This window comes from Tiliqua scincoides, chromosome 3 (assembly GCF_035046505.1).
Source record: "Tiliqua scincoides isolate rTilSci1 chromosome 3, rTilSci1.hap2, whole genome shotgun sequence".
NCBI classification, from domain to species: Eukaryota; Metazoa; Chordata; class Lepidosauria; order Squamata; family Scincidae; genus Tiliqua; species Tiliqua scincoides.
In genome coordinates this window covers 174,205,503-174,230,447 of record NC_089823.1, presented here as the reverse complement: position 1 = coordinate 174,230,447, position 24,945 = coordinate 174,205,503, and the positions used below count along the sequence as shown (strand labels likewise).

The 24,945-nt window shown below is 44.7% G+C and overlaps 1 protein-coding gene across 1 annotated transcript in view; it reads left to right on the top strand.

Moving 5' to 3' along the window:
- Positions 1-24,945, top strand: part of LOC136645209 (deleted in malignant brain tumors 1 protein-like) — a 95,667-nt gene that overhangs the window by 47,884 nt on the left and 22,838 nt on the right. The window contains 7 exon segments of the mRNA XM_066621446.1: positions 168-488; positions 4,583-4,897; positions 5,793-6,113; positions 10,209-10,523; positions 11,418-11,723; positions 12,764-12,802; positions 13,224-13,271. Coding sequence (XP_066477543.1) covers positions 168-488; positions 4,583-4,897; positions 5,793-6,113; positions 10,209-10,523; positions 11,418-11,723; positions 12,764-12,802; positions 13,224-13,271 — 1,665 coding nt within the window.

The following is a 24,945-nucleotide window of genomic DNA, read 5'->3' as shown; positions in this document are numbered from 1 at the left end:
GCCAAATGATAAAAAGAGGAACACGCATTCCTGCTTTAGAGTAGAGGGTGGTTTCCTGCAAAGTAGCCATTTTTCGCTCCTCTCATTATTGAAAGAGAATGTTAATTCGTTGCACATTTACCGTGTGTGTGTGTTTTTTTTTTCTGTTGGCGCATTTGTCTTTCAAGCATTGAGACTGGTGAATGGAAGGAACCGTTGTGAGGGCCGTGTTGAAGTCAATCACGGAGGATCCTGGGGGAGCGTTTGTGATGATTCATGGGACGTCAGCGATGCCAACGTTGTGTGCAGACAGCTTGGATGTGGCAGGGCCGTCAGGGCCCCAGGAAGTGCCTCTTTTGGGCAAGGCTCAGGCCCTATTTTCTTGGATGATGTGGCGTGCAACGGGACTGAAGAATACTTGTGGCAGTGTCACCACAGAGGCTGGGGCGTGCATAACTGTGCTCACAGCGAAGACGCTGGTGTCGTCTGTTCCGGTAGGTCCAAGCGATATTTACTCTTTCAGGTATTCATTTACAGCAGAATCCGATCCTGTTGCTCCTGCAGTGATTCTCAACCCTGTAGGACTGCCCATCAAAATTACAATGTATTTGAGTAGCAATAGAATCTACCTTTATAATGGACAACTATTCCAAAAACCAATTTCTTTCCTTTTCTTCTATGCCTTCGTACTGACTCACCTGCATTAAATTCCTTATACTGTAATTGTTTGAAATATTTAAGCTATGCTAGTCCACAAAAATGGCCACAAAGCTATGTCTTAGGGATGAAATAATTGACAGAAAATGATTTCTTGTGCCCAAGAGGCTTACAAGTTAAAAAAAGACATGAAGGACACACAGCAAACGGCCATTGGGACATGAGCGATGCTGAGATAAATAAGGACAGTGGTTTCCCCCCTACTTAATGTTACGTAAGCCCTCGCTGTGCTCCTTTCGTTATGAACTTTAGTTGGACATGAACGAGAAAATTCACAAGCCACATAGGGGGCTGGTGGGAAGCCATGCAGTTTCTGTCCTTTTGAATTATTAGACACAATTACAAACTGTATAAGATAAATCTGGCACATTTCAAAGCCAGGACTGTACTCTCTGCGGTGGTGCAGTTGGAGACTAATGGCCCTGTGGTATCCTGGGCTTATGATGGTGGACCTTGTGATCTGCCTCTGTCAATCCTGCACTGACATGCTGCTGTTGTGTGTACAGCGGCCACCAGCAAAGAAAGCCTTGGGCCCTGTGTGTGCTACAGTGGTCAAAGATAAGCATGCTGCATAGGTTGGTGGAGGGACTGGGGCAGGGAGCAGGACAGGCAGAAGGGATGAGCTTGGTGGCAGCCGTGCACGCTGAGATTCTATCACCCTTTTCCTGTCCCATACTGCCCCTGTGAGTGTCAGAGGCATAATCTTGGGGGGGGGGGGTAACCAGGTTTGAAAATAAGAAGTCGTACGAGACAAGTCTGATATTTTATTAATTTTATTTGTTCATTCTGGAAATTATCACTCTGCCTTTAATTCTCAAAAACCGTTTTGTTTCCAAAGAAACCTTTAAAATGGTCCTAGAGCAAGGGAGGCAATGCTATGTTCAAAACCGTTTTGATTTCGATGAAATTGTAATTTGTTACATAATATTTTCTTATCTTGCTTTCCTCTTTCTTTAGCATATGAAATCACAACAGTCGCAGAACCCACTTCCACTGGTAAGGAACATTTTCTACTACATATATGGGATGTGCCGGAGTCACTGCACTGAGTCACGAGTCGAGTTGTGAGTTTCCACCAGTGTGACTCGACTGCAAAGAAACTAGGAATAACTAGTTCAGGGCTGACTGGAGAAGATCGTGGCTCAGAGGGGGACACGTTCGTGAACGGGCAGGAGACCGGGAAAGTCTCCGCGGTCCTGTACCAGTCCCAGCCACAAAGGGTGATGATGCGCCAGTTGCCGCTGACGTTTTCAAAATCACCTCAAATCGGGCCACAGAAATGGCCTGAAAACCCAACCTGTGCGTTCTGAATACTGGCTAAAAACTATGAAATGCTAGTTTTGTGAAAGGCCTACGATTGTGTTGGTTCTGTGGTGGCAGAGTTTGAAATAACCTTCTCTGAATTGTTTCTTGCAGCTCCAACAACAGCACCAATATCATCAACAACAGCAGAAACCACATATGGTAATTCAGTTTTGGTATAAGATTGTTCTTGCATTCCGCGTCCAGGCTCAGTCCTGCAGTACGTGCCCTGTTCACTCTCACGTGAGGGGCATGAGCAGAGTACCTTCTACACACCCCTGAGTAGGTCATATCAGTATGACTCATTTAATTCATGTGTGTGTTATGTGTCAAGGCATGTGGTATTACATAGAAATTCTCCATGTGCGGTTTATCCACCCAGTGCTATTCCACTACAGCAATATCTTGCTGTAGGAACAAGGGAACAAGCATTCCTTTACTTGGAGGAGACCGCCATGAGTGCCACTCAACTGCAGGATGCAGCACACGTCCCATTGGCACCGCTGTGCCAGTGCTGGAAAGTTGGTTAGGATTTGGGCCTGTATCTTACATCGCAAAGGTCAGCAAGGCTGTTTTCAAATGTCCTAGCAAAAGGACATTGATTTTTAAAAGGATTTGCTTTAATGCGCTTTTGTCAACCACATGACTTCTGGGAAGGGCACTCGCCAATTGTGAGACACGACCTGTAATTGAAACATTTGAAAGAGGAAAGCAATGAAAGTCAAGTGGATGAAAGTCAAAGTATTGCTTTATGTATTAATTCTTTAGCGACCATCTTTGGAGCTAAAATATTGCGATTTGACTTATATACAGATATAAGTATATATAAGTGAATCCTGGACAGACGCGCTGTTGTTGTGTGCACGGGAGCCACCTGCAGGAATGGCCTTGGGCCCTGTGTGTGCAGTAGTGGCTCAAAGATGAGCCTGCTGGATAGGTTGGTGGAGGGACTGGGGCGGTTTGGAGCACGGAGCAGGCCAGGCAGAAGAGATGAGCTTGGCGGCAGCCGTGCACGCTGAGATTCTATCACCCTTTTCCTGTCCCGTACTGCCCCTGTGAGTATCAGAGGCATAATTTGGGGGGTGGGGGGGAAACCAGGTCTGAAAATAAGAAGGCCTATGAGACAAGTCTTATATTTTATTAATGTTATTTGTTCATTCTGGAAATTATCACTCTGCCTTTAATGCTCAAAAACCGTTTTGTTTCCAATGAAACCTAGAAAATGGTCCTAGAGCATTTCTCGTAGAACCATCCTACTCTTCTCGTAGAACCATCACCCATTCTGAAAAATCAGTGATAGCATGATTCACAAATAGCACAAATAGCATCTTGAACTTGAATAGCATCTTGAACTTATTGCAGATAAATTGCTTTGTTCAGGCTGCAATCCTGTGTGCGTTTACTTGCAGGCACGTTCCACTGAACTTCTCATGGCCCGGGCGGGGGGGAAAGGAGGAATTTCCCCTCTGATATCTAACGCAGGCACTCGCTTATGAGTCGATCTCACAGAGAAGTCGAGGGCAAGTTTTGGAGCCGAAATCACGGCATTTTCTATGCTCCTGGGATACGTCGGAGGTTAAATTTATAGGGGGGTGTCTTACTATAGTTTTGTCTGATTTTACCCAAGGCCCGATCCTGAAAAATAACCTACCAGTAATTGTGACCTAAGAACAGTACAGTCTCTAATTTATTGTGACCTACTGCCAGTCCAAGCGAGACGGGGTGATGATGCTGCAAAGGCCTCTTTGCATGCAACTTAACATGCAACTTATCACACATAACTAGCAATAGCTAGTTCAGGGGCTGTTGCAAGAATGCCATGCCCCAAATCGAGAAATCGGGCTAAGGGGCAGAGCCCCGAAGAGCCTCAGGGGTCTACTGCCAGACCAAGCGAGACGGGGTGATGATGCTGCAAAGGCCTCTTACGTTGTCCAGATCATGGCAAGTCAGGTCTCCGATAGGGACTGCAAATACTGTCCGTCAGTGATTTCTTAACACTGCGGTAGTTAAAAATTGTGAAGTGCCGCTTTAGTGATGGGCCTGAGGTTGTGTAGGTTCCACGGTGGGAGAGTTTGAAATAATCTTTCTAAATGTTTTGCTTGCAGCTGAACCACCAACAGCAACAGCAGCATATGGTAATTATGATTCGGTTTCATGTCATTCGTGTTTTCTGTGTCTGGGCTCTGTCCTGAAATACATACCCTTTTCTCTCTCGTGGAAAGGAGAGTGGATGTGGACAGGGGCAGAGTAGCATTCACACCCCACTGAGTGCACAGCTTAGTGAGCATTTTGGACACGTTTGTGATATGTGTAATGGATTGTGGTAGGAAACGTATTATTATTATTAACAGTATTTATATACTGCTTTTCAACTAAAAGTTCACAACATGGAGTTCATAGAACATAGAATTCTTGGAGCCAGTTGATAAAGGGAGGAACACCCGTTTCTGCCATAGGGAAGCTGGTATGTGCTGCAGAATAACCATTTTTCACTCCCCTCATTCTTGAATGAGAATGTTAATGTTTGCTATGGAACAATACGTGGTAAACGCGCAATAAATGGTCCTCTTTGCCTTTCAAGCACTGAGGCTGGTGAACGGAGCACACACTTGCGAGGGCCGTGTTGAAGTCATTCACGGAGGATCCTGGGGTACCGTTTGTGATGATTCCTGGGGACTCAGTGATGCCAAAGTCGTGTGCAGACAGCTTGGATGCGGCCAGGCTGTCCGTGCCCCAGGAAGCGCGCATTTTGGACAAGGCTCCGGCAGTATTCTCCTGGATGATGTGACGTGTGCAGGGAATGAGGAATACTTGTGGCAGTGTCGCCACAGAGGCTGGGGTGTACATAACTGTGGTCACCATGAAGATGCTGGTGTCATCTGTTCTGGTATGTCCTATGGTTTCCCCCCCTACTCTTTCAGTAGTCGTTTGTCATGAAAACGTCTCCTGTTGCTCCTGCAAGGATCCCAAGCTCAGCATGGATGCACATCAGAATATTCGCCTATCTGAATAGCAATAGAATGTTTGAAGTGCTTGTACTCTTCTCGTAGAACCATCATCCATTCTGAAAAATCAGTGTGCTTCTCAAACAGTGCTTCTGAACAAAAAAAGTCAGCGCTGGGGCGAGTGCCGGTGGAGCGCCGAAGTCTGGACGCTCCGCGGTCACACAGACCGCCGAGCAGAGGAGAGGCGGGTGGGGTGTGGGGGAGGCGGGGAGGAGGCGTTCTGGGGTGGGCGGAGGCAGAGGGAGGGCAGGGAGAGGGCGGGGAGTAGGCGTGCAGAGGAAGAGGGTGGAAGCAGCAAGTGGCCCTGGTGCAACTCGGGATCACTTGCACCCGCAGATCCCCCTGTCTATGCCAGTGATATGACCCAAGCCAGAGGAGCCTTCCACCAGTTCCTTGTACAACACGTGATCCTTGTGCTTACATTGTGGAAACGATTGCCCAGCCCAAAGGCCGAGTGCTAAACGCCGTATTTTACGTTATGCGTTGGGTGAGGAGGAAGGGATTTCAGCTGTCCGTGGTAATGGGCCGCACTCTTTTTGTGTGACGTTTCGTGTTCTCTGGATTGCACTCTGAAGTTTCTTGTCAACCTGATGTGCTAAACATTCTTGGTCACCCTCCTGAGGCCAAATGATAAAAAGAGGAACACGCATTCCTGCTTTAGAGTAGAGGGTGGTTTCCTGCAAAGTAGCCATTTTTCGCTCCTCTCATTATTGAAAGAGAATGTTAATTCGTTGCACATTTACCGTGTGTGTGTGTTTTTTTTTTCTGTTGGCGCATTTGTCTTTCAAGCATTGAGACTGGTGAATGGAAGGAACCGTTGTGAGGGCCGTGTTGAAGTCAATCACGGAGGATCCTGGGGGAGCGTTTGTGATGATTCATGGGACGTCAGCGATGCCAACGTTGTGTGCAGACAGCTTGGATGTGGCAGGGCCGTCAGGGCCCCAGGAAGTGCCTCTTTTGGGCAAGGCTCAGGCCCTATTTTCTTGGATGATGTGGCGTGCAACGGGACTGAAGAATACTTGTGGCAGTGTCACCACAGAGGCTGGGGCGTGCATAACTGTGCTCACAGCGAAGACGCTGGTGTCGTCTGTTCCGGTAGGTCCAAGCGATATTTACTCTTTCAGGTATTCATTTACAGCAGAATCCGATCCTGTTGCTCCTGCAGTGATTCTCAACCCTGTAGGACTGCCCATCAAAATTACAATGTATTTGAGTAGCAATAGAATCTACCTTTATAATGGACAACTATTCCAAAAACCAATTTCTTTCCTTTTCTTCTATGCCTTCGTACTGACTCACCTGCATTAAATTCCTTATACTGTAATTGTTTGAAATATTTAAGCTATGCTAGTCCACAAAAATGGCCACAAAGCTATGTCTTAGGGATGAAATAATTGACAGAAAATGATTTCTTGTGCCCAAGAGGCTTACAAGTTAAAAAAAGACATGAAGGACACACAGCAAACGGCCATTGGGACATGAGCGATGCTGAGATAAATAAGGACAGTGGTTTCCCCCCTACTTAATGTTACGTAAGCCCTCGCTGTGCTCCTTTCGTTATGAACTTTAGTTGGACATGAACGAGAAAATTCACAAGCCACATAGGGGGCTGGTGGGAAGCCATGCAGTTTCTGTCCTTTTGAATTATTAGACACAATTACAAACTGTATAAGATAAATCTGGCACATTTCAAAGCCAGGACTGTACTCTCTGCGGTGGTGCAGTTGGAGACTAATGGCCCTGTGGTATCCTGGGCTTATGATGGTGGACCTTGTGATCTGCCTCTGTCAATCCTGCACTGACATGCTGCTGTTGTGTGTACAGCGGCCACCAGCAAAGAAAGCCTTGGGCCCTGTGTGTGCTACAGTGGTCAAAGATAAGCATGCTGCATAGGTTGGTGGAGGGACTGGGGCAGGGAGCAGGACAGGCAGAAGGGATGAGCTTGGTGGCAGCCGTGCACGCTGAGATTCTATCACCCTTTTCCTGTCCCATACTGCCCCTGTGAGTGTCAGAGGCATAATCTTGGGGGGGGGGGGTAACCAGGTTTGAAAATAAGAAGTCGTACGAGACAAGTCTGATATTTTATTAATTTTATTTGTTCATTCTGGAAATTATCACTCTGCCTTTAATTCTCAAAAACCGTTTTGTTTCCAAAGAAACCTTTAAAATGGTCCTAGAGCAAGGGAGGCAATGCTATGTTCAAAACCGTTTTGATTTCGATGAAATTGTAATTTGTTACATAATATTTTCTTATCTTGCTTTCCTCTTTCTTTAGCATATGAAATCACAACAGTCGCAGAACCCACTTCCACTGGTAAGGAACATTTTCTACTACATATATGGGATGTGCCGGAGTCACTGCACTGAGTCACGAGTCGAGTTGTGAGTTTCCACCAGTGTGACTCGACTGCAAAGAAACTAGGAATAACTAGTTCAGGGGCTGACTGGAGAAGATCGTGGCTCAGAGGGGGACACGTTCGTGAATGGGCAGGAGACCGGGAAAGTCTCCGCGGTCCTGTACCAGTCCCAGCCACAAAGGGTGATGATGCGCCAGTTGCCGCTGACGTTTTCAAAATCACCTCAAATCGGGCCACAGAAATGGCCTGAAAACCCAACCTGTGCGTTCTGAATACTGGCTAAAAACTATGAAATGCTAGTTTTGTGAAAGGCCTACGATTGTGTTGGTTCTGTGGTGGCAGAGTTTGAAATAACCTTCTCTGAATTGTTTCTTGCAGCTCCAACAACAGCACCAATATCATCAACAACAGCAGAAACCACATATGGTAATTCAGTTTTGGTATAAGATTGTTCTTGCATTCCGCGTCCAGGCTCAGTCCTGCAGTACGTGCCCTGTTCACTCTCACGTGAGGGGCATGAGCAGAGTACCTTCTACACACCCCTGAGTAGGTCATATCAGTATGACTCATTTAATTCATGTGTGTGTTATGTGTCAAGGCATGTGGTATTACATAGAAATTCTCCATGTGCGGTTTATCCACCCAGTGCTATTCCACTACAGCAATATCTTGCTGTAGGAACAAGGGAACAAGCATTCCTTTACTTGGAGGAGACCGCCATGAGTGCCACTCAACTGCAGGATGCAGCACACGTCCCATTGGCACCGCTGTGCCAGTGCTGGAAAGTTGGTTAGGATTTGGGCCTGTATCTTACATCGCAAAGGTCAGCAAGGCTGTTTTCAAATGTCCTAGCAAAAGGACATTGATTTTTAAAAGGATTTGCTTTAATGCGCTTTTGTCAACCACATGACTTCTGGGAAGGGCACTCGCCAATTGTGAGACACGACCTGTAATTGAAACATTTGAAAGAGGAAAGCAATGAAAGTCAAGTGGATGAAAGTCAAAGTATTGCTTTATGTATTAATTCTTTAGCGACCATCTTTGGAGCTAAAATATTGCGATTTGACTTATATACAGATATAAGTATATATAAGTGAATCCTGGACAGACGCGCTGTTGTTGTGTGCACGGGAGCCACCTGCAGGAATGGCCTTGGGCCCTGTGTGTGCAGTAGTGGCTCAAAGATGAGCCTGCTGGATAGGTTGGTGGAGGGACTGGGGCGGTTTGGAGCACGGAGCAGGCCAGGCAGAAGAGATGAGCTTGGCGGCAGCCGTGCACGCTGAGATTCTATCACCCTTTTCCTGTCCCGTACTGCCCCTGTGAGTATCAGAGGCATAATTTGGGGGGTGGGGGGGAAACCAGGTCTGAAAATAAGAAGGCCTATGAGACAAGTCTTATATTTTATTAATGTTATTTGTTCATTCTGGAAATTATCACTCTGCCTTTAATGCTCAAAAACCGTTTTGTTTCTAATGAAACCTAGAAAATGGTCCTAGAGCATTTCTCGTAGAACCATCCTACTCTTCTCGTAGAACCATCACCCATTCTGAAAAATCAGTGATAGCATGATTCACAAATAGCACAAATAGCATCTTGAACTTGAATAGCATCTTGAACTTATTGCAGATAAATTGCTTTGTTCAGGCTGCAATCCTGTGTGCGTTTACTTGCAGGCACGTTCCACTGAACTTCTCATGGCCCGGGCGGGGGGGAAAGGAGGAATTTCCCCTCTGATATTTAACGCAGGCACTCGCTTATGAGTCGATCTCACAGAGAAGTCGAGGGCAAGTTTTGGAGCCGAAATCACGGCATTTTCTATGCTCCTGGGATACGTCGGAGGTTAAATTTATAGGGGGGTGTCTTACTATAGTTTTGTCTGATTTTACCCAAGGCCCGATCCTGAAAAATAACCTACCAGTAATTGTGACCTAAGAACAGTACAGTCTCTAATTTATTGTGACCTACTGCCAGTCCAAGCGAGACGGGGTGATGATGCTGCAAAGGCCTCTTTGCATGCAACTTAACATGCAACTTATCACACATAACTAGCAATAGCTAGTTCAGGGGCTGTTGCAAGAATGCCATGCCCCAAATCGAGAAATCGGGCTAAGGGGCAGAGCCCCGAAGAGCCTCAGGGGTCTACTGCCAGACCAAGCGAGACGGGGTGATGATGCTGCAAAGGCCTCTTACGTTGTCCAGATCATGGCAAGTCAGGTCTCCGATAGGGACTGCAAATACTGTCCGTCAGTGATTTCTTAACACTGCGGTAGTTAAAAATTGTGAAGTGCCGCTTTAGTGATGGGCCTGAGGTTGTGTAGGTTCCACGGTGGGAGAGTTTGAAATAATCTTTCTAAATGTTTTGCTTGCAGCTGAACCACCAACAGCAACAGCAGCATATGGTAATTATGATTCGGTTTCATGTCATTCGTGTTTTCTGTGTCTGGGCTCTGTCCTGAAATACATACTCTTTTCTCTCTCGTGGAAAGGAGAGTGGATGTGGACAGGGGCAGAGTAGCATTCACACCCCACTGAGTGCACAGCTTAGTGAGCATTTTGGACACGTTTGTGATATGTGTAATGGATTGTGGTAGGAAACGTATTATTATTATTAACAGTATTTATATACTGCTTTTCAACTAAAAGTTCACAACATGGAGTTCATAGAACATAGAATTCTTGGAGCCAGTTGATAAAGGGAGGAACACCCGTTTCTGCCATAGGGAAGCTGGTATGTGCTGCAGAATAACCATTTTTCACTCCCCTCATTCTTGAATGAGAATGTTAATGTTTGCTATGGAACAATACGTGGTAAACGCGCAATAAATGGTCCTCTTTGCCTTTCAAGCACTGAGGCTGGTGAACGGAGCACACACTTGCGAGGGCCGTGTTGAAGTCATTCACGGAGGATCCTGGGGTACCGTTTGTGATGATTCCTGGGGACTCAGTGATGCCAAAGTCGTGTGCAGACAGCTTGGATGCGGCCAGGCTGTCCGTGCCCCAGGAAGCGCGCATTTTGGACAAGGCTCCGGCAGTATTCTCCTGGATGATGTGACGTGTGCAGGGAATGAGGAATACTTGTGGCAGTGTCGCCACAGAGGCTGGGGTGTACATAACTGTGGTCACCACGAAGATGCTGGTGTCATCTGTTCTGGTATGTCCTATGGTTTCCCCCCCTACTCTTTCAGTAGTCGTTTGTCATGAAAACGTCTCCTGTTGCTCCTGCAAGGATCCCAAGCTCAGCATGAATGCACATCAGAATATTCGCCTATCTGAATAGCAATAGAATGTTTGAAGTGCTTGTACTCTTCTCGTAGAACCATCATCCATTCTGAAAAATCAGTGTGCTTCTCAAACAGTGCTTCTGAACAAAAAAAGTCAGCGCTGGGGCGAGCGCCGGTGGAGCGCCGAAGTCTGGACGCTCCGCGGTCACACAGACCGCCGAGCAGAGGAGAGGCGGGTGGGGTGTGGGGGAGGCGGGGAGGAGGCGTTCTGGGGTGGGCGGAGGCAGAGGGAGGGCAGGGAGAGGGCGGGGAGTAGGTGTGCAGAGGAAGAGGGTGGAAGCAGCAAGTGGCCCTGGTGCAACTCGGGATCACTTGCACCCGCAGATCCCCCTGTCTATGCCAGTGATATGACCCAAGCCAGAGGAGCCTTCCACCAGTTCCTTGTACAACACGTGATCCTTGTGCTTACATTGTGGAAACGATTGCCCAGCCCAAAGGCCGAGTGCTAAACGCCGTATTTTACGTTATGCGTTGGGTGAGGAGGAAGGGATTTCAGCTGTCCGTGGTAATGGGCCGCACTCTTTTTGTGTGACGTTTCGTGTTCTCTGGATTGCACTCTGAAGTTTCTTGTCAACCTGATGTGCTAAACATTCTTGGTCACCCTCCTGAGGCCAAATGATAAAAAGAGGAACACGCATTCCTGCTTTAGAGTAGAGGGTGGTTTCCTGCAAAGTAGCCATTTTTCGCTCCTCTCATTATTGAAAGAGAATGTTAATTCGTTGCACATTTACCGTGTGTGTGTGTGTTTTTTTCTGTTGGCGCATTTGTCTTTCAAGCATTGAGACTGGTGAATGGAAGGAACCGTTGTGAGGGCCGTGTTGAAGTCAATCACGGAGGATCCTGGGGGAGCGTTTGTGATGATTCATGGGACGTTAGCGATGCCAACGTTGTGTGCAGACAGCTTGGATGTGGCAGGGCCGTCAGGGCCCCAGGAAGTGCCTCTTTTGGGCAAGGCTCAGGCCCTATTTTCTTGGATGATGTGGCGTGCAACGGGACTGAAGAATACTTGTGGCAGTGTCACCACAGAGGCTGGGGCGTGCATAACTGTGCTCACAGCGAAGACGCTGGTGTCGTCTGTTCCGGTAGGTCCAAGCGATATTTACTCTTTCAGGTATTCATTTACAGCAGAATCCGATCCTGTTGCTCCTGCAGTGATTCTCAACCCTGTAGGAATGCCCATCAAAATTACAATGTATTTGAGTAGCAATAGAATCTACCTTTATAATGGACAACTATTCCAAAAACCAATTTCTTTCCTTTTCTTCTATGCCTTCGTACTGACTCACCTGCATTAAATTCCTTATACTGTAATTGTTTGAAATATTTAAGCTATGCTAGTCCACAAAAATGGCCACAAAGCTATGTCTTAGGGATGAAATAATTGACAGAAAATGATTTCTTGTGCCCAAGAGGCTTACAAGTTAAAAAAAGACATGAAGGACACACAGCAAACGGCCATTGGGACATGAGCTATGCTGAGATAAATAAGGACAGTGGTTTCCCCCCTACTTAATGTTACGTAAGCCCTCGCTGTTCTACTTTCTTTAGGAACATCAGTTGGACATGAACGGTAAAATTCACAGTGTTTTCCTCAGCTTATGGTGGTGGACTTTGTGATCTGCCTCTGTCAATCCTGCACTGACGGGCTGCTGTTGTGTGCATGGCGGACGCCAGCAAAGAAAGCCTTGGGCCCTGGGTGTGCAGCAGTGGGTCAAAGTTGAGCCTGCTGCATAGGTTGGTGGAGGGACTGGGGCAGTTTGGGGCACGGAGCAGGCCAGGCAGAAGGGATGAGCATGGTGGCAGCCGTGCACACTGAGATTCTATCACCCTTTTCCTGTCCCGTACTGCCCCTGTGAGTGTCAGAGGCATAATCCTGGGGGAAAAAACAAGGTCTGAAAATAAGAAGTCGTACGAGGCAAGTCTGATACTTTGTTAATGTTATTTGTTCATTCTGGAAATTATCACTCTGCCTTTAATTCTCGTAAACCGTTTTGTTTCCAAAGAAACCTTTAAAATGGTCCTAGAGCAAGGGAGGCAATGCTATGATCAAAACCGTTTTGATTTCGATGAAATTGTAATTTGTTACATAATATTTTCTTAACTTGCTTTCCTCTTTCTTTAGGATATGAAGTCACAACAGTCGCAGAACCCACTTCCACTGGTAAGGAACATTTTCTACTACATATATGGGATGTGCCGGAGTCACTGCACTGAGTCACGAGTCGAGTTGTGAGTCTCCACCAGTGTGATTCGACTACAAAGAAACTAGGAATAACTAGTTCAGGGGCTGACTGGAGAAGATCGTGGATCAGAGGGGGACACGTTCGTGAATGGGCAGGAGACCGGGAAAGTCTCCGCGGTCCTCTACGATTCCCAGCCACAAAAGGTGATGATGCTCCAGTTGCCGCTGACGTTTTCAAAATCACCTCAAATCGGGCCAGAGAAATGGCCTGAAAACCCAACCTGTGCTTCCTGAATACTGGCTAAAAACTATGAAATGCTAGTTTTGTGAAAGGCCTACGATTGTGTTGGTTCTGTGGTGGCAGAGTTTGAAATAACCTTCTCTGAATTGTTTCTTGCAGCTCCAACAACAGCACCAACACCCTCAACAACAGCAGAAGCCACAGATGGTAATTCAGTTTTGGTATAAGATTGTTCTTGCATTCTGCGTCCAGGCTCAGTCCTGCAGTATGTGCCCTGTTCACTCTCACGTGAGGGGCATGAGCAGAGTACCTTCCACATACCCCTGAGTAGGTCATATCAGTACGACTCATTTACTTCATGTTTGTGATATGTGTCAAGGCATGTGGTATTACATAGAAATCCTCCATGTGCGGTTTATCCACCCAATGCTATTCCACTACAGCAATATCTTGCTGTAGGAACAAGCATTCCTTTACTTGGAGGAGACCTCTATGAGTGCAACTCAACTGTAGGATGCAGCACACATCTCACTGGCAGCGCTGTGCCGGTGCTGGAAAGTTGGTTAGGACTTGGGCCTGTATCTTACATCACAAAGGTCAGCAAGGCTGTTTTCAAATGACCCTAGCAAATGGACATTGATTTTTAAAAGGATATGTTTTAATGCGCTTTTGTCATCCACGTGACTTCCGGGAAGGGAACACTCGCCTGTAATTGAAACATTTGAAAGAGGAAAGCAATGAAAGTCAAGTGGATGAAAGTCAAAGTATTGCTTTCTGTATTAATTCTTAAGCTAAATTTAGCTAAATCTTTGGAGCTAAAATATTGCAATTATACTTATCTATAGATATAAGTATATATCAGTAAATCCTGGACTGACACGCTGCTGTTGTGTGCACGGCGGCCACCAGCAGGAATGGCCTTGGGCCCTGTATGTGCAGTAGTGGCTCCAAGATGAGCCTGCTGGATAGGTTGGTGGAGGGACTGGGGTGGTTTGGAGCACGGAGCAGGCCAGGCAGAAGGGATGAGCTTGGTGACAGCCGTGCATGCTGAGATTCTTCCACCCTTTCCCTGTCCCGTACTGTCCTCCCCAGTCTCCTTGGATTTACTCCAGCTAAATAACTAGTCTTGTTCCAAGGGAACTAGTTGGAGGCTAGGCAGCATACAGGGAGGTTAGTGAAAAATATTTTAATTCCTTCTTCTATGCCAACACATTGCCCCCCTCCCCCACCACTGCATGCAGTGTTTGCTCTGTCAATGGGACTGCATGGTATGGGTTAGCAGGGGATAGAATTCGGCCCAAAATTTCATCTTGAACTAATTGCAGAGAAAACTGGTTTATTTATGCTGCAATCCTATGTTCATTTACTTGCACGCACATCCCTTTGAACTTCTCAATCGACAGGAATATTCTTGCTCTTTGGTCTCTTTGATTCATGAGTCAGAGAGATCTCTGCTGCGTCATCTTGTCCCTTCTCTATATTTTGTTTGTCCAGATGTTTGACTGCCTTGAACTTTGGATCGGATATAGTATTGTAGCAAGGTTCTAATGAATGTGAATAAACAATGTATTAGTGAGAGGAATTTACAAGTGTTTTCTCTTTTTCTTTAAGACTCTGGGGCAGCTCTTTCTACACCAGGTAATTGGTTGTTCCTGTCTATCTTTATATATAATAAACTTTATAAGCAATAAACTTTGCTGGGCTTTTGCCTCATCAAAGTGAACCTCATATTAGGAAGTGAGAATGTCCTGCCTGGTTACATTCTGTTGCTGAAGGGGAGAACATTGCCATTTCATGTTTTGGCTATAATTTAGTACAAAACCATGCAGTCTTCTCTAGTGCCACTGACTTCAAGGAGACACACATTCATTGTCCTGGATCCCACCACAAATGACTTCAGACCATGTAAATGGGAGTAAAAAGGGCCACACTTACTCATCTATAACAATTGATCAATGTGCAGTTGCACTAGATCCTTCCTTCCTTCCTTCCTTCCTTCCTTCCTTCCTAGCTAGCTATCAAACATGAAAACATTCTGTAATGATTCCCAGCTCATCCAGATTATCATGGGTAAGAATCCAGATTCTCCAGGGTAAGAATGCCAGAGGACACAGGCAAGCTGCACATCTCTGAACCCGTTGTTGACTTGCTCAGGCACTAATCCCATGGCTTGTGCAGGCTGGGACTAGCAAATGGATGCACATACCCACATCCATGGCTGGGGCGTGAGGAGGAATTCCTCCTCCAATATTTAATGCAGGCACTACTCACCTATAAGTCAATCTCACAAAGAAGTTGAGGGCAAGTTTTGAGCCAAAATCATGGCATTTTCTATGACTTCTCAGATAAGTCAGGGGTTAAACTTAGGGGGGTGTCTATAGGTTTGTCTGATTTTACCTGAGGCCAGATCCTGAAAAATAACCTACCAGTAATTGTGACCTAAAAATAGTACAGTCTCTATTAAAAATATAATGAAAGATCATAAGATTCATTTTTATTCTTTAACTTTTTAAATTCTGATCTTCACAACCTTTTTGTAAACACTATCAGAGTAAGTGCACTGTAAACATCATACCAGTAGGACAGTGGTTCCCAACCTGGGGTACATGTACCCCCATGTGCACTCAACAGGACCTTTAGGAGTGCTTGAAAAAGATTTGAATAATGCTAGAAAAAGGCAAGTAATGCTCTGGAAATGCCTTGCAGGGCCAGCAAGGTAGGAAGGGAGGTAGCTAGTTGACTGCGAAAGCCCCAACAATAGTTAATTTTCGTTGATCAATTTATGTATGAATCAGTGATTGAAAATCAGCACAGTAAGAAAGCTGAAACATAATATGGAAAGTGATCAGTCATGAAGAATTTCTCAGGTCACTTGCAAAAACAGTGCAAAGACATAGTCTTCTGTTTTTCAAACAGACAAAAAGAGAAAATACTGTGATGAATAAATGAATATGCATTTTCATATGGAGTAGATGAGGTTTTATATTAACATTAATTACAAACATTTAGCTAATATGAGGAAATTTATGGAAATGGGCTGCCAAGGGGCATGCAAGTGAAAAAGGTTGGGAACCACTGCAGGAGAACCATTAATCAAATTAATTAATCAAATCGTGCTTTGGTGTGGGCTGTTGAATGGGGGTAGAAATACCTTCAGTTGTAACACTCACTGGGTGCGTTTGGTCAAGACTCTTAGGGCGCAATCCTAACCCCTTATGTCAGTGCTTTCCAGCAATGCAGCTCCGAGGTAAGGGAACAAACATTCCCTTACTTTGAGGAGGCCTCTGTGAGTGACACCCAACTGCAGGATGCAGCACATGTCCCGTTGGCACCGCTATGCCAGTACTGGAAAGTACTGAGATAAGGGGTTAGGATTGTGCCCTAAGGTGCCTAGATCCAGGGGCTATACATATAACATATAACACATAACTTACAAAATCAGAGCACATCCACTGAAAGCAAAATTGGCTTGTTCCACTTCATAAGAGTTTTCATTTGTGACTATCATAGAAAATTTTTTTGGAAAATCAATCCTGAAAATAAGAGGTCATGCAAGAGAATTTTTAAATTTGTATATCTGTGAAAAGGAAATGCATTAAGAAAGACACACTGCAAGAAAACTAACAATAACTAGTTTGAGGGTTGATGAAAAATGCCATGGCCAAAATGTAGAAATTTTGCTAAAGGGGCAGAGCCCTGAAAAGTCTCAGGGGTCTCCTGCCAGTCCACGTGAGACAGGGTGATGATGCCGCAACAGCCTCTTACATTGTCAAGATCATGGCAGGTCTCCAATATGGACTGCAAATACTGTACATAAGTGATTTCTTCATATATTAGATAAAAATTGTGAAATGCTGCTTTAGTGAAAGGCCTACTGTTGTGTAGGTTCCATGGTGTGAAAGTCTGAAATAATCTTTCCTGAATGTTTTGCTTGCAGCTGAACCACCAACATCAACAGGAAGATATGGTAATTATGATTCGGTTTAATATTATTCATGTTTTCTGTGTCTGGGCTCTGTCCAGAAATACATACCCTTTTCTCTCTCATGTAAAGGAGAATGGATATGGACAGGAGCAGAGTAGCATTCACACACCACTGAGTGCATATCTTAGTGAGCATTTTGGACACGTTTGTGATATGTGGAATGGATTGTGATGGAAAACATAAGTTCTCAGAGCAAGTTGATAAATGGAGGAACACACATTCCTGCCATAGGGAAGCTGACATTTCCTGCAAAATAGCCATTTTTCACTCCCCTCATTCTTGAATGAGAATGTTAAAGTTTGCTATCAAACAATACATGAATGGAAGGAACCTTTGCGAGGGCCTTGTTGAAATCTTTCATCGTGGATCCTGGGGTACCGTTTATGATTACTCCTGGGGGCTCAATGACGCCGGAGTTGTGTGCAGACAGCTTGGATGCGGTTCGGCTGCCTTTGCCCCAGGAAGTGCATATTTTGGGCAAGGCTTCAGCAATATTCTCATGGATGATTATTAATTATTATTATTATTATTAACAGTATTTATATACCGCTTTTCAACTAAAAGTTCACAAAGCGGTTTACAGAGAAAAATCAAATAACTAAATGGCTCCCTGTCCCAAAAGGGCTCACAATCTAAAAAGATGCAAATGAATACCAGCAGACAGCCACTAGATCAGACAGTGCTGGGGTGATGTGATGTGCACAGCAAATGAGGAATACTTGTGGCAGTGTCCCCACAGAGGCTGGGGTGTACATAACTGTGTTCACCATGAAGATGCTAGTGTCATCAGCTCTGGTGTGTCTTATGCTTTTTTCCCTGAATTCTTTCATGTTGTCATTTATTGTGAAATCCTCTCCTGTTACTCCTGCAAGGATCCCAACTCAGTAAGGATACACTTCAGAATTATAATATATCTGAATAACAATAGAAAGATTTAGGGCCCAAACCTATCTAACTTTCCAGGGCTGATGCAGCTAGCCAATGGACACTACAGTCGGTTGTAGTGGGGCAGTTCTGGAGGCCTCCTCATTAAGGGAATATTTGTTCCCTTATCTGTGAGTTGGTTTGTGGATGCATCGATGCTGGAAAATTTGATAGGATTGGATCCTCTGGATCCTCATGCACTTGTACTCTTCATTTATAGTTGTTGCCCACAGTGGCATACAAATTGGGGGTTGGAGGGCCCTGTGCCCCATGCGCCAAGCTGCGGGAGAGTGACACCACGAGTGACCAAAATAGCTAAAATCACGGTTATTAGGAATAATACTATCACGTTTTATACCGGGGTGGCCAAACCCAGGCCCTGGGGCCACTTGCAGCCCTTGAGGACTCCCAATCCGGCCCTTAGGGAACCCCCAATCCCAATTAGCCTCTGACCCTCCAGAGACTTGCTGGAGCCCACACTGGACTGATGCAACTGCTCTCAGTGTGATGGCCAACTGTTTGACCTCTCACATGAGCTGTGGGACGAGGGCTCCCTCCACTGCTTGTTGTTTTGCATCTGTGATGCAGCAGCAAAGGAAAGGTTGACCTTTCTTTGTGCAAGGCTTTTTATAGGCCTTGAGCTATTGCAAGACCTTCATTCATTCATTCATTCATATAAATTCCATCTCTAATATATTCAATTATGTAAATTTATTCAAATTTGAAATGAAAATTAATTCTTTTTTCCCTCCGCCCCCAACACAGTGTCGGAGAGATGATGTGGCCCTCCCGCCAAAAAGTTTGGATGCCCCTGTTGTATACCATTCACATGTACTTTACAGCAGAATGCAATGAAACAAACTGGTGTGAAATATCTCCATTCTATCAAAAGATATGGCCAAAAAATCAAAAAATAAAAATATAACTGTCTTGTGTAACAAAAAGTAGATTTCCTTAACTCAAATGAGACTGATTTCCAATAAGACTGATTATTTGAAGAGCCAATGAGATGTTATTATGAAATAGCACGAAACCAATAAGGTGTTAATAAGGTGACACCCTTGGGAGGGGGGTGACTAAAGATTGTGGAACTTGTGACTTTTAGGAATAATACCATCTTTTTATATACCATTCAATGCGTAATTTACAGCAAAATGCACTGAAACAAACTGCATTGAAATTGTGTTCTATCAAAAGCTTTAGCCAAATAACCAGAAAAGGAAACACAGTTGCCTTATGTCACAAAAAGAGGATTTTCATAACTCAGAATTGACCAATGAGCATTAGTATTATGAGAGCTTACAAGGTCTTATAATGACATAGCATGTAACCAATAAAATGTTATCATGATTCAGCTCCTTTTTCGTTGTATCAGAGCAAATAAAGCTCCTATTCAGTTGTGTGAGTGTTATCAAGTTGGCCACTAGTTTTGTGTTGGTTACTGATTGGTTTGGTAACCTGTACTGTTCTATAACTAACTAACTAACTAACTAACTAACTAACTAACTAACTAACTAACTAACTAACTAACTAACTAACTAACTAACTAACTGAATAAATAAATAAATAAATAAATAAATAAATAGGGGTGACACCGTGAGTGACAGGGTGACACCAACCCTAGCGATGTCACCGTGGGAAGGTTGGGTGTTGTTGGTCACTGACTTAGATGATTTTTAAAGTGGATTCTAAACATTCATGGTGGACTATGGTCTATCAGTAGTTGTTAACCATGATGGCTACATTGAACCTTCAGTTATAGGAGCAGTCCGTCACTGAGAAAGGGATGGATCCAGTGTTTGTGTTTGGGGAGGGGGCATGAGCACTCTGAATTCTAGAACCCAGGTCAACCAGGTGGGTAGACCTGGGCTCCTGGTTAAACTTTGGCCTCTGTGGCTGAGGTTTGCTGGGTGGGTAGACCTGGGCTCCCGCCTGGACTTAAAGCCCAGATTAATTAATTTTGTTGTGGGGGGGTCAAAAATTTATGGGCCCTGAGTGTCAAATGATCTGGCTATGCCATTGATCTTCCATTCTGAAAACGAATTTTGCTTTCCTTTTTTTCTATGCCTGCTTACTGATTCACCTGCATTTAAGTGATTCCCCTTGCCCCGGGCTGAGCCACTTTCAGCCCCAATCCTGCCTTGGTTGCAGTGCAGGCCCGGTGGCCTGCCTGCTCCAGGGCAGGTTACGATTTTGCTGAAAATTGTTTAAAAATATTGTATTTTACTTGTATTACTTTCAGATTATGCGTATAAGGTGTATATGAAACATGAATGAATTTTATGTCTAGATTTGGGCCTCATTCCCAAGATAGCTCATTATGTTTATGCAACTATTCCAAAATCCAGAAAAATCCAAAATCGGGAACAGTTCCAATCACAAGCATTCTGGATAAGGGATACTCAACCTGTATATCTAGGATGAAATCCTATGCATGTTTACTCACAAGTAAATCTCATATAAATCAGTGGGACCTGCTTCTATGTAGTGGTGCATAGGCTTGGTTTGACAGTCTGTGATAATTTCCTAGGTCGTTTATTAGGAAGCAAAATATTTTTGCAGTCATCTGTCCCTTGTCAATTGTTGGCTGGCCATAGTCTTTACAATGAATTTGCTCAGCTAATATGTGAAAGTGAAAAGGTCATTGAAATGTATGTCACCACTGTAATTTAGTGTGCATTGGTGTGTCCTTACCAAATGCCACTGAATTTAATAAGACACACAGCGCAGTCCTAACTTGTGCTGGAACAGGCAGGCCAGGAGGCCTATGCTGTATCCAGTGCAAGATAGGGGCCCAAAGTGGCTCAGCCAGGGGTAAGGGCAAACTCTTTCCCTTACCCGTGGGTAAGCCATTGCAGCCCCAATGGGTTTCCTCAGACTTGCACCACCTCCGCAGTCCCAGTCAGGTCCCAGCCTCACCTCCCACTCCCCACCTGCCAGCTCCCAGGGCCACCTTCCGCCCACCCTCTGTCCACCCCAGAATGCCTCCCCCCACCTCCTCCCCGCCCTCTCCAGAGCCTCGCATTGGCTCCGCTGATGCAAGGCTCCCTTGTGAAGTTGGCGCCTCAGTGGGTCGGTGCGCATCCCTACGCCAGCTCAGCCAACTCCTGAGGAGGCACAAATGTGTTTTACGACATGTTTGTGACTCTCTTGGGCCAGTGCAAGGGACTTGCGCCGGCCCAGGGCACTCCTAGGATTGCACCCACATACACACTTTCTAATGGTTCTTTTACTGAATGCAGAAGTAGTAGACTCAGCAGTAAATTCCATTGTGTTCAGTGATGCTTCCTCCCAGGAAAGTGTGCATAGGATTGCAGCCTTAAAGCCTTAGGCTGCAATGCTGTGCACACTTCCCTGAGAGTAAATTCCATTGATTTCCACGGGAGTTATGAAGGAGAAAAATGGAGTCTGATGCTCCATTTGCTTATCTTTGAGCAGTCATGTAGAAAGCAGGTATGTAGAATTGTAGAGGAGTAGAAGGAAGGAGGAAGGAAGCTGCATAGTTAACCACATCAGGAATGTGTTTTTCCTCCCACAATATAGAAGGAAATTTTTCTTGGATTAGTTGAACCATTAGAGTTGTAAACTATCCTAGGTCTGCTGACCAGATGTAGCATAGATAAGGCCTGCCTATCCTAGGTCTGCTGACCTTGTTTGTAACTTGTTATAAAAACTTGCCAATGAAGCTGTGTAAAGAGGCAAGCAGTGGCCTTTGCCTTGCTTCTACCTGTGGTCACAGATAATAAAGTTTCTCTAACCAAGGTCTGCTTCTGAAAGAGTTTTTCTTCATTGCTTTTTACCATAAAACCTCCTGTTGGATTGGCCTTCCTTGGCGTTTTCATACACAGAACTCAATATGTGACATTTGAGATTTCAGATCTAGTTTTCTAATGTGTGCTTTATGCTCATGGTTTGACTAAATAGTTATTAAATCATTTGTGGATCCTAACCCAATGTAGATTTTGCATATGCATTATAGCTCATTTTATGGAAAGTAAGAGTCCAATCCTATCCTAGTTTTCCATTCTGATGCAGCCATGCCAATGTGGCGGGTGCTACATCCTGTGGTAGGGAGATATTCATGGAGGCCTCCTAAAGGTGAAGCAACAGGACTGCATTGCAGCTGCATTGGTGCTAGAAAGTTGGGTAGGATTGGGCCCTAAGTCTTTTAATGCCACTGTGTGGTTAAATTATTCTCAGTCACGTCACATTGATGTATTTCAATAGAAATTTCTAGTCCTATATGATTTCCATATCATGTTCATGTTTCACTATTTCTACTGGAGCATAAAAGAAACATATAGGTTGTATTGCACATAGTCACTCCTTTGGGGAATCTTGTTCGTCTGCAACTAGGGCCAGCCATTCCATGAGGCCAACAAAAATGATGGGCTGCCCAGTTCTGAGCTGCCCGGTGCGCGGGGCTGCTGCAGCACCAAAATGACTGCCTTGGTATCCAGCATGCAACCAGGCAGCTACCAGTGACTCCTGGGGGGGAGGGGGTCTTTTGTCCCCTCCCCACCAAGTAAGGAAAGCAGCCCCACAATGGGGCTACTTGATTCTACGGCAGCTCTGGAACTGCCGCATAATTGGAGAGTCCCGTGTCGAACCACACAGTCCCACATGGGGCTCAGGATCCTGCCCTCCTCCCTGCTTTCTCCCCGCCACACCTCCTCACTGTCCTCTGCCCGCCCTGGGATGCCTCCTCCCCGCCTCGCCCCACACCCTCAAATACCTATCTACTGCCAGGAGAGGCTGCCAGCTAGTGCTCTGGGTTTAGCTCTGGTGCTGGGCCTGCGGTAAGGGCTTGCAAACGTGCCTTATGGTGGTGAGTCAGCACACACTGTTCAGAATCAGGCCCTGCATTCGACCATAGGTTGATGGCGGGGTACTCATTTCCATCTGTCTACTTTCCTCCACTATTCCTGCTTCTCCTTTCACTGCCTGGATTGGAAAAGCAAGACAGGGGCAGAGAAGAAAAGGAAAAGTGGGAGGAGGGTGCTGAGGTAGACTGTTGGAGAGCAGGAGGAGCAGAGGTTGACACATCATCGTGTAAGGGAGGACAGCATTTGGCATGTCATCTGAGGTGTCAGGAGGTCTTGTTTGCAACAAGCCACCTTGATTGTACTTGAAATGTTTGCCCTGTGTATTAGATCACATGATCAAAACCAAACTCCACTCTAAATGTAGCATAAGCAGGTTTTACTGGAATTTGGTTCTTGATACAGGGTCATATAGAATGCATTTATGCTGTGCTATGGGTGTTTATAGCTAAAATGTTCACAAACAAATTATTAGCTTAAAGCAATTACTTGGGAAAATGTATGCTTAGAACTTAAATTCCATATTTGCTCTCTTAAGAGGCCCAGGTCTGAAAATGCAGGCCTGCAGCCTGGCAGCTAAAAATAGCAGTCTCAAGGAAACTCTTGGCTGAATGTCAAGAATGCGTACCAAGCTGATAACGGCTTAGAGCAGTGCATGCTTTGAATAGAGAAAAAGCTGGAAATTCCCTACTAAACAAGTGGACAGAGAAATCCATGGCAAGAAAAAAGGCTCTTTCCAGATTTAAACCTATTATTCTATTAGTTCCCTTTTAAACCAAAATACAGTCTTGTATGCATATATTAAAGACTGGGAGGGGCTAATATACGAGAGTTTCATGTCAAAAGGTCACAAAGTTAGCATAATGCCAAATATTCTTTAATGCTTAATAGTTATTGCTTAAAATGTAATTAACACATATATAAGGGCATAGTGGCTTCAGAAGTGAATTTTAGCTGTTAGAATGGTTTGATCAAAGCATAAAATACACAGAAAGGTGAAAATCTAAACCAGAGGTCTGTCTCACAGGGAGACTCTGGAATGTGGGAAAAAGCAACCTTGGCAGAGGCAGATGCCTTGACAAAAGCCATTCTAGTTCTAATCAGGGGTCTGTCTCGGTCTGTATCTCTGTTACCTTGAAAACTCCAAGTCTTACGAATTAGGAGTTACAACTCAAAGAGAGACAGACTTTGCAACCATATGCGGGGAAGCAAGAGGGGAGTAACATCCCAGACAGTTTGGTTACAATATGCGGGCAAAAGCAGGGACTTGCAAGATTAAGGCGAGGGAAAAGTTATCTGGTTGGCACCAGAGGCAGAGAAATTGAAAGTTGTAAGGCTAAGAATACACAGGTTTGAAACATTTTAGAAGAGGCATTTGCAACATTAGATAGAGATGCCTTGGCAAGGACAGTTTATCTGTTGCTAATTAAAAATAGAGTTTTCTAAGATACAGACACCTGCAAACACCAGCTAGACAGAAGATAAGCAGGAACATTCCTGAGAAAGTTCATGAGAGCCTCTGTCTGAGCTAAAAGCTGACAGAAGGGGCTGGATTTAGTTAAAATGAATGAGAAAGAGTTCTTAAAATCCTTTTGTACAATAAGAATTTAGTTTGTCCTGTATTAAATATAATTATACCACTTAATTATATATAATTAATTAATTATACATCACAGCAACAGATCACATATAGATATAATTATACATCACAGCAACAGATCACATATAGAATCACAACATGGAATAGAAAAGACTTGGTTTAGACAATGTTGGCACAGAGCCCCACAGTGTCTGGAAGAAGGAATGTTAGAGATAGCACTGGTGGCTCCTGCCAAGGTCAAACAAGTGAAAGATAAATACAAGAACATATAATAAATAAATTTAGTCATTTAGTTATTTGAGCCATTTAGTTATTTGATCTTTCTCTGTAAACCGCTTTGTGAACTTTTAGTTGAAAAGCGGTATATAAATACTGTTAATAATAATAAGAACATACCAAAAAAAGCCAGTTCTGTAATAAATGAGTAAACAGTGCTACCTACTGGTTGTTGGAATCTTTACATTATATATGTCTCAATGTATGTTTTTGCCATAACTGAAACCTGTAACTTGAAACCAACCAATCAAATGTTTGTAAAGTTATCTGTGG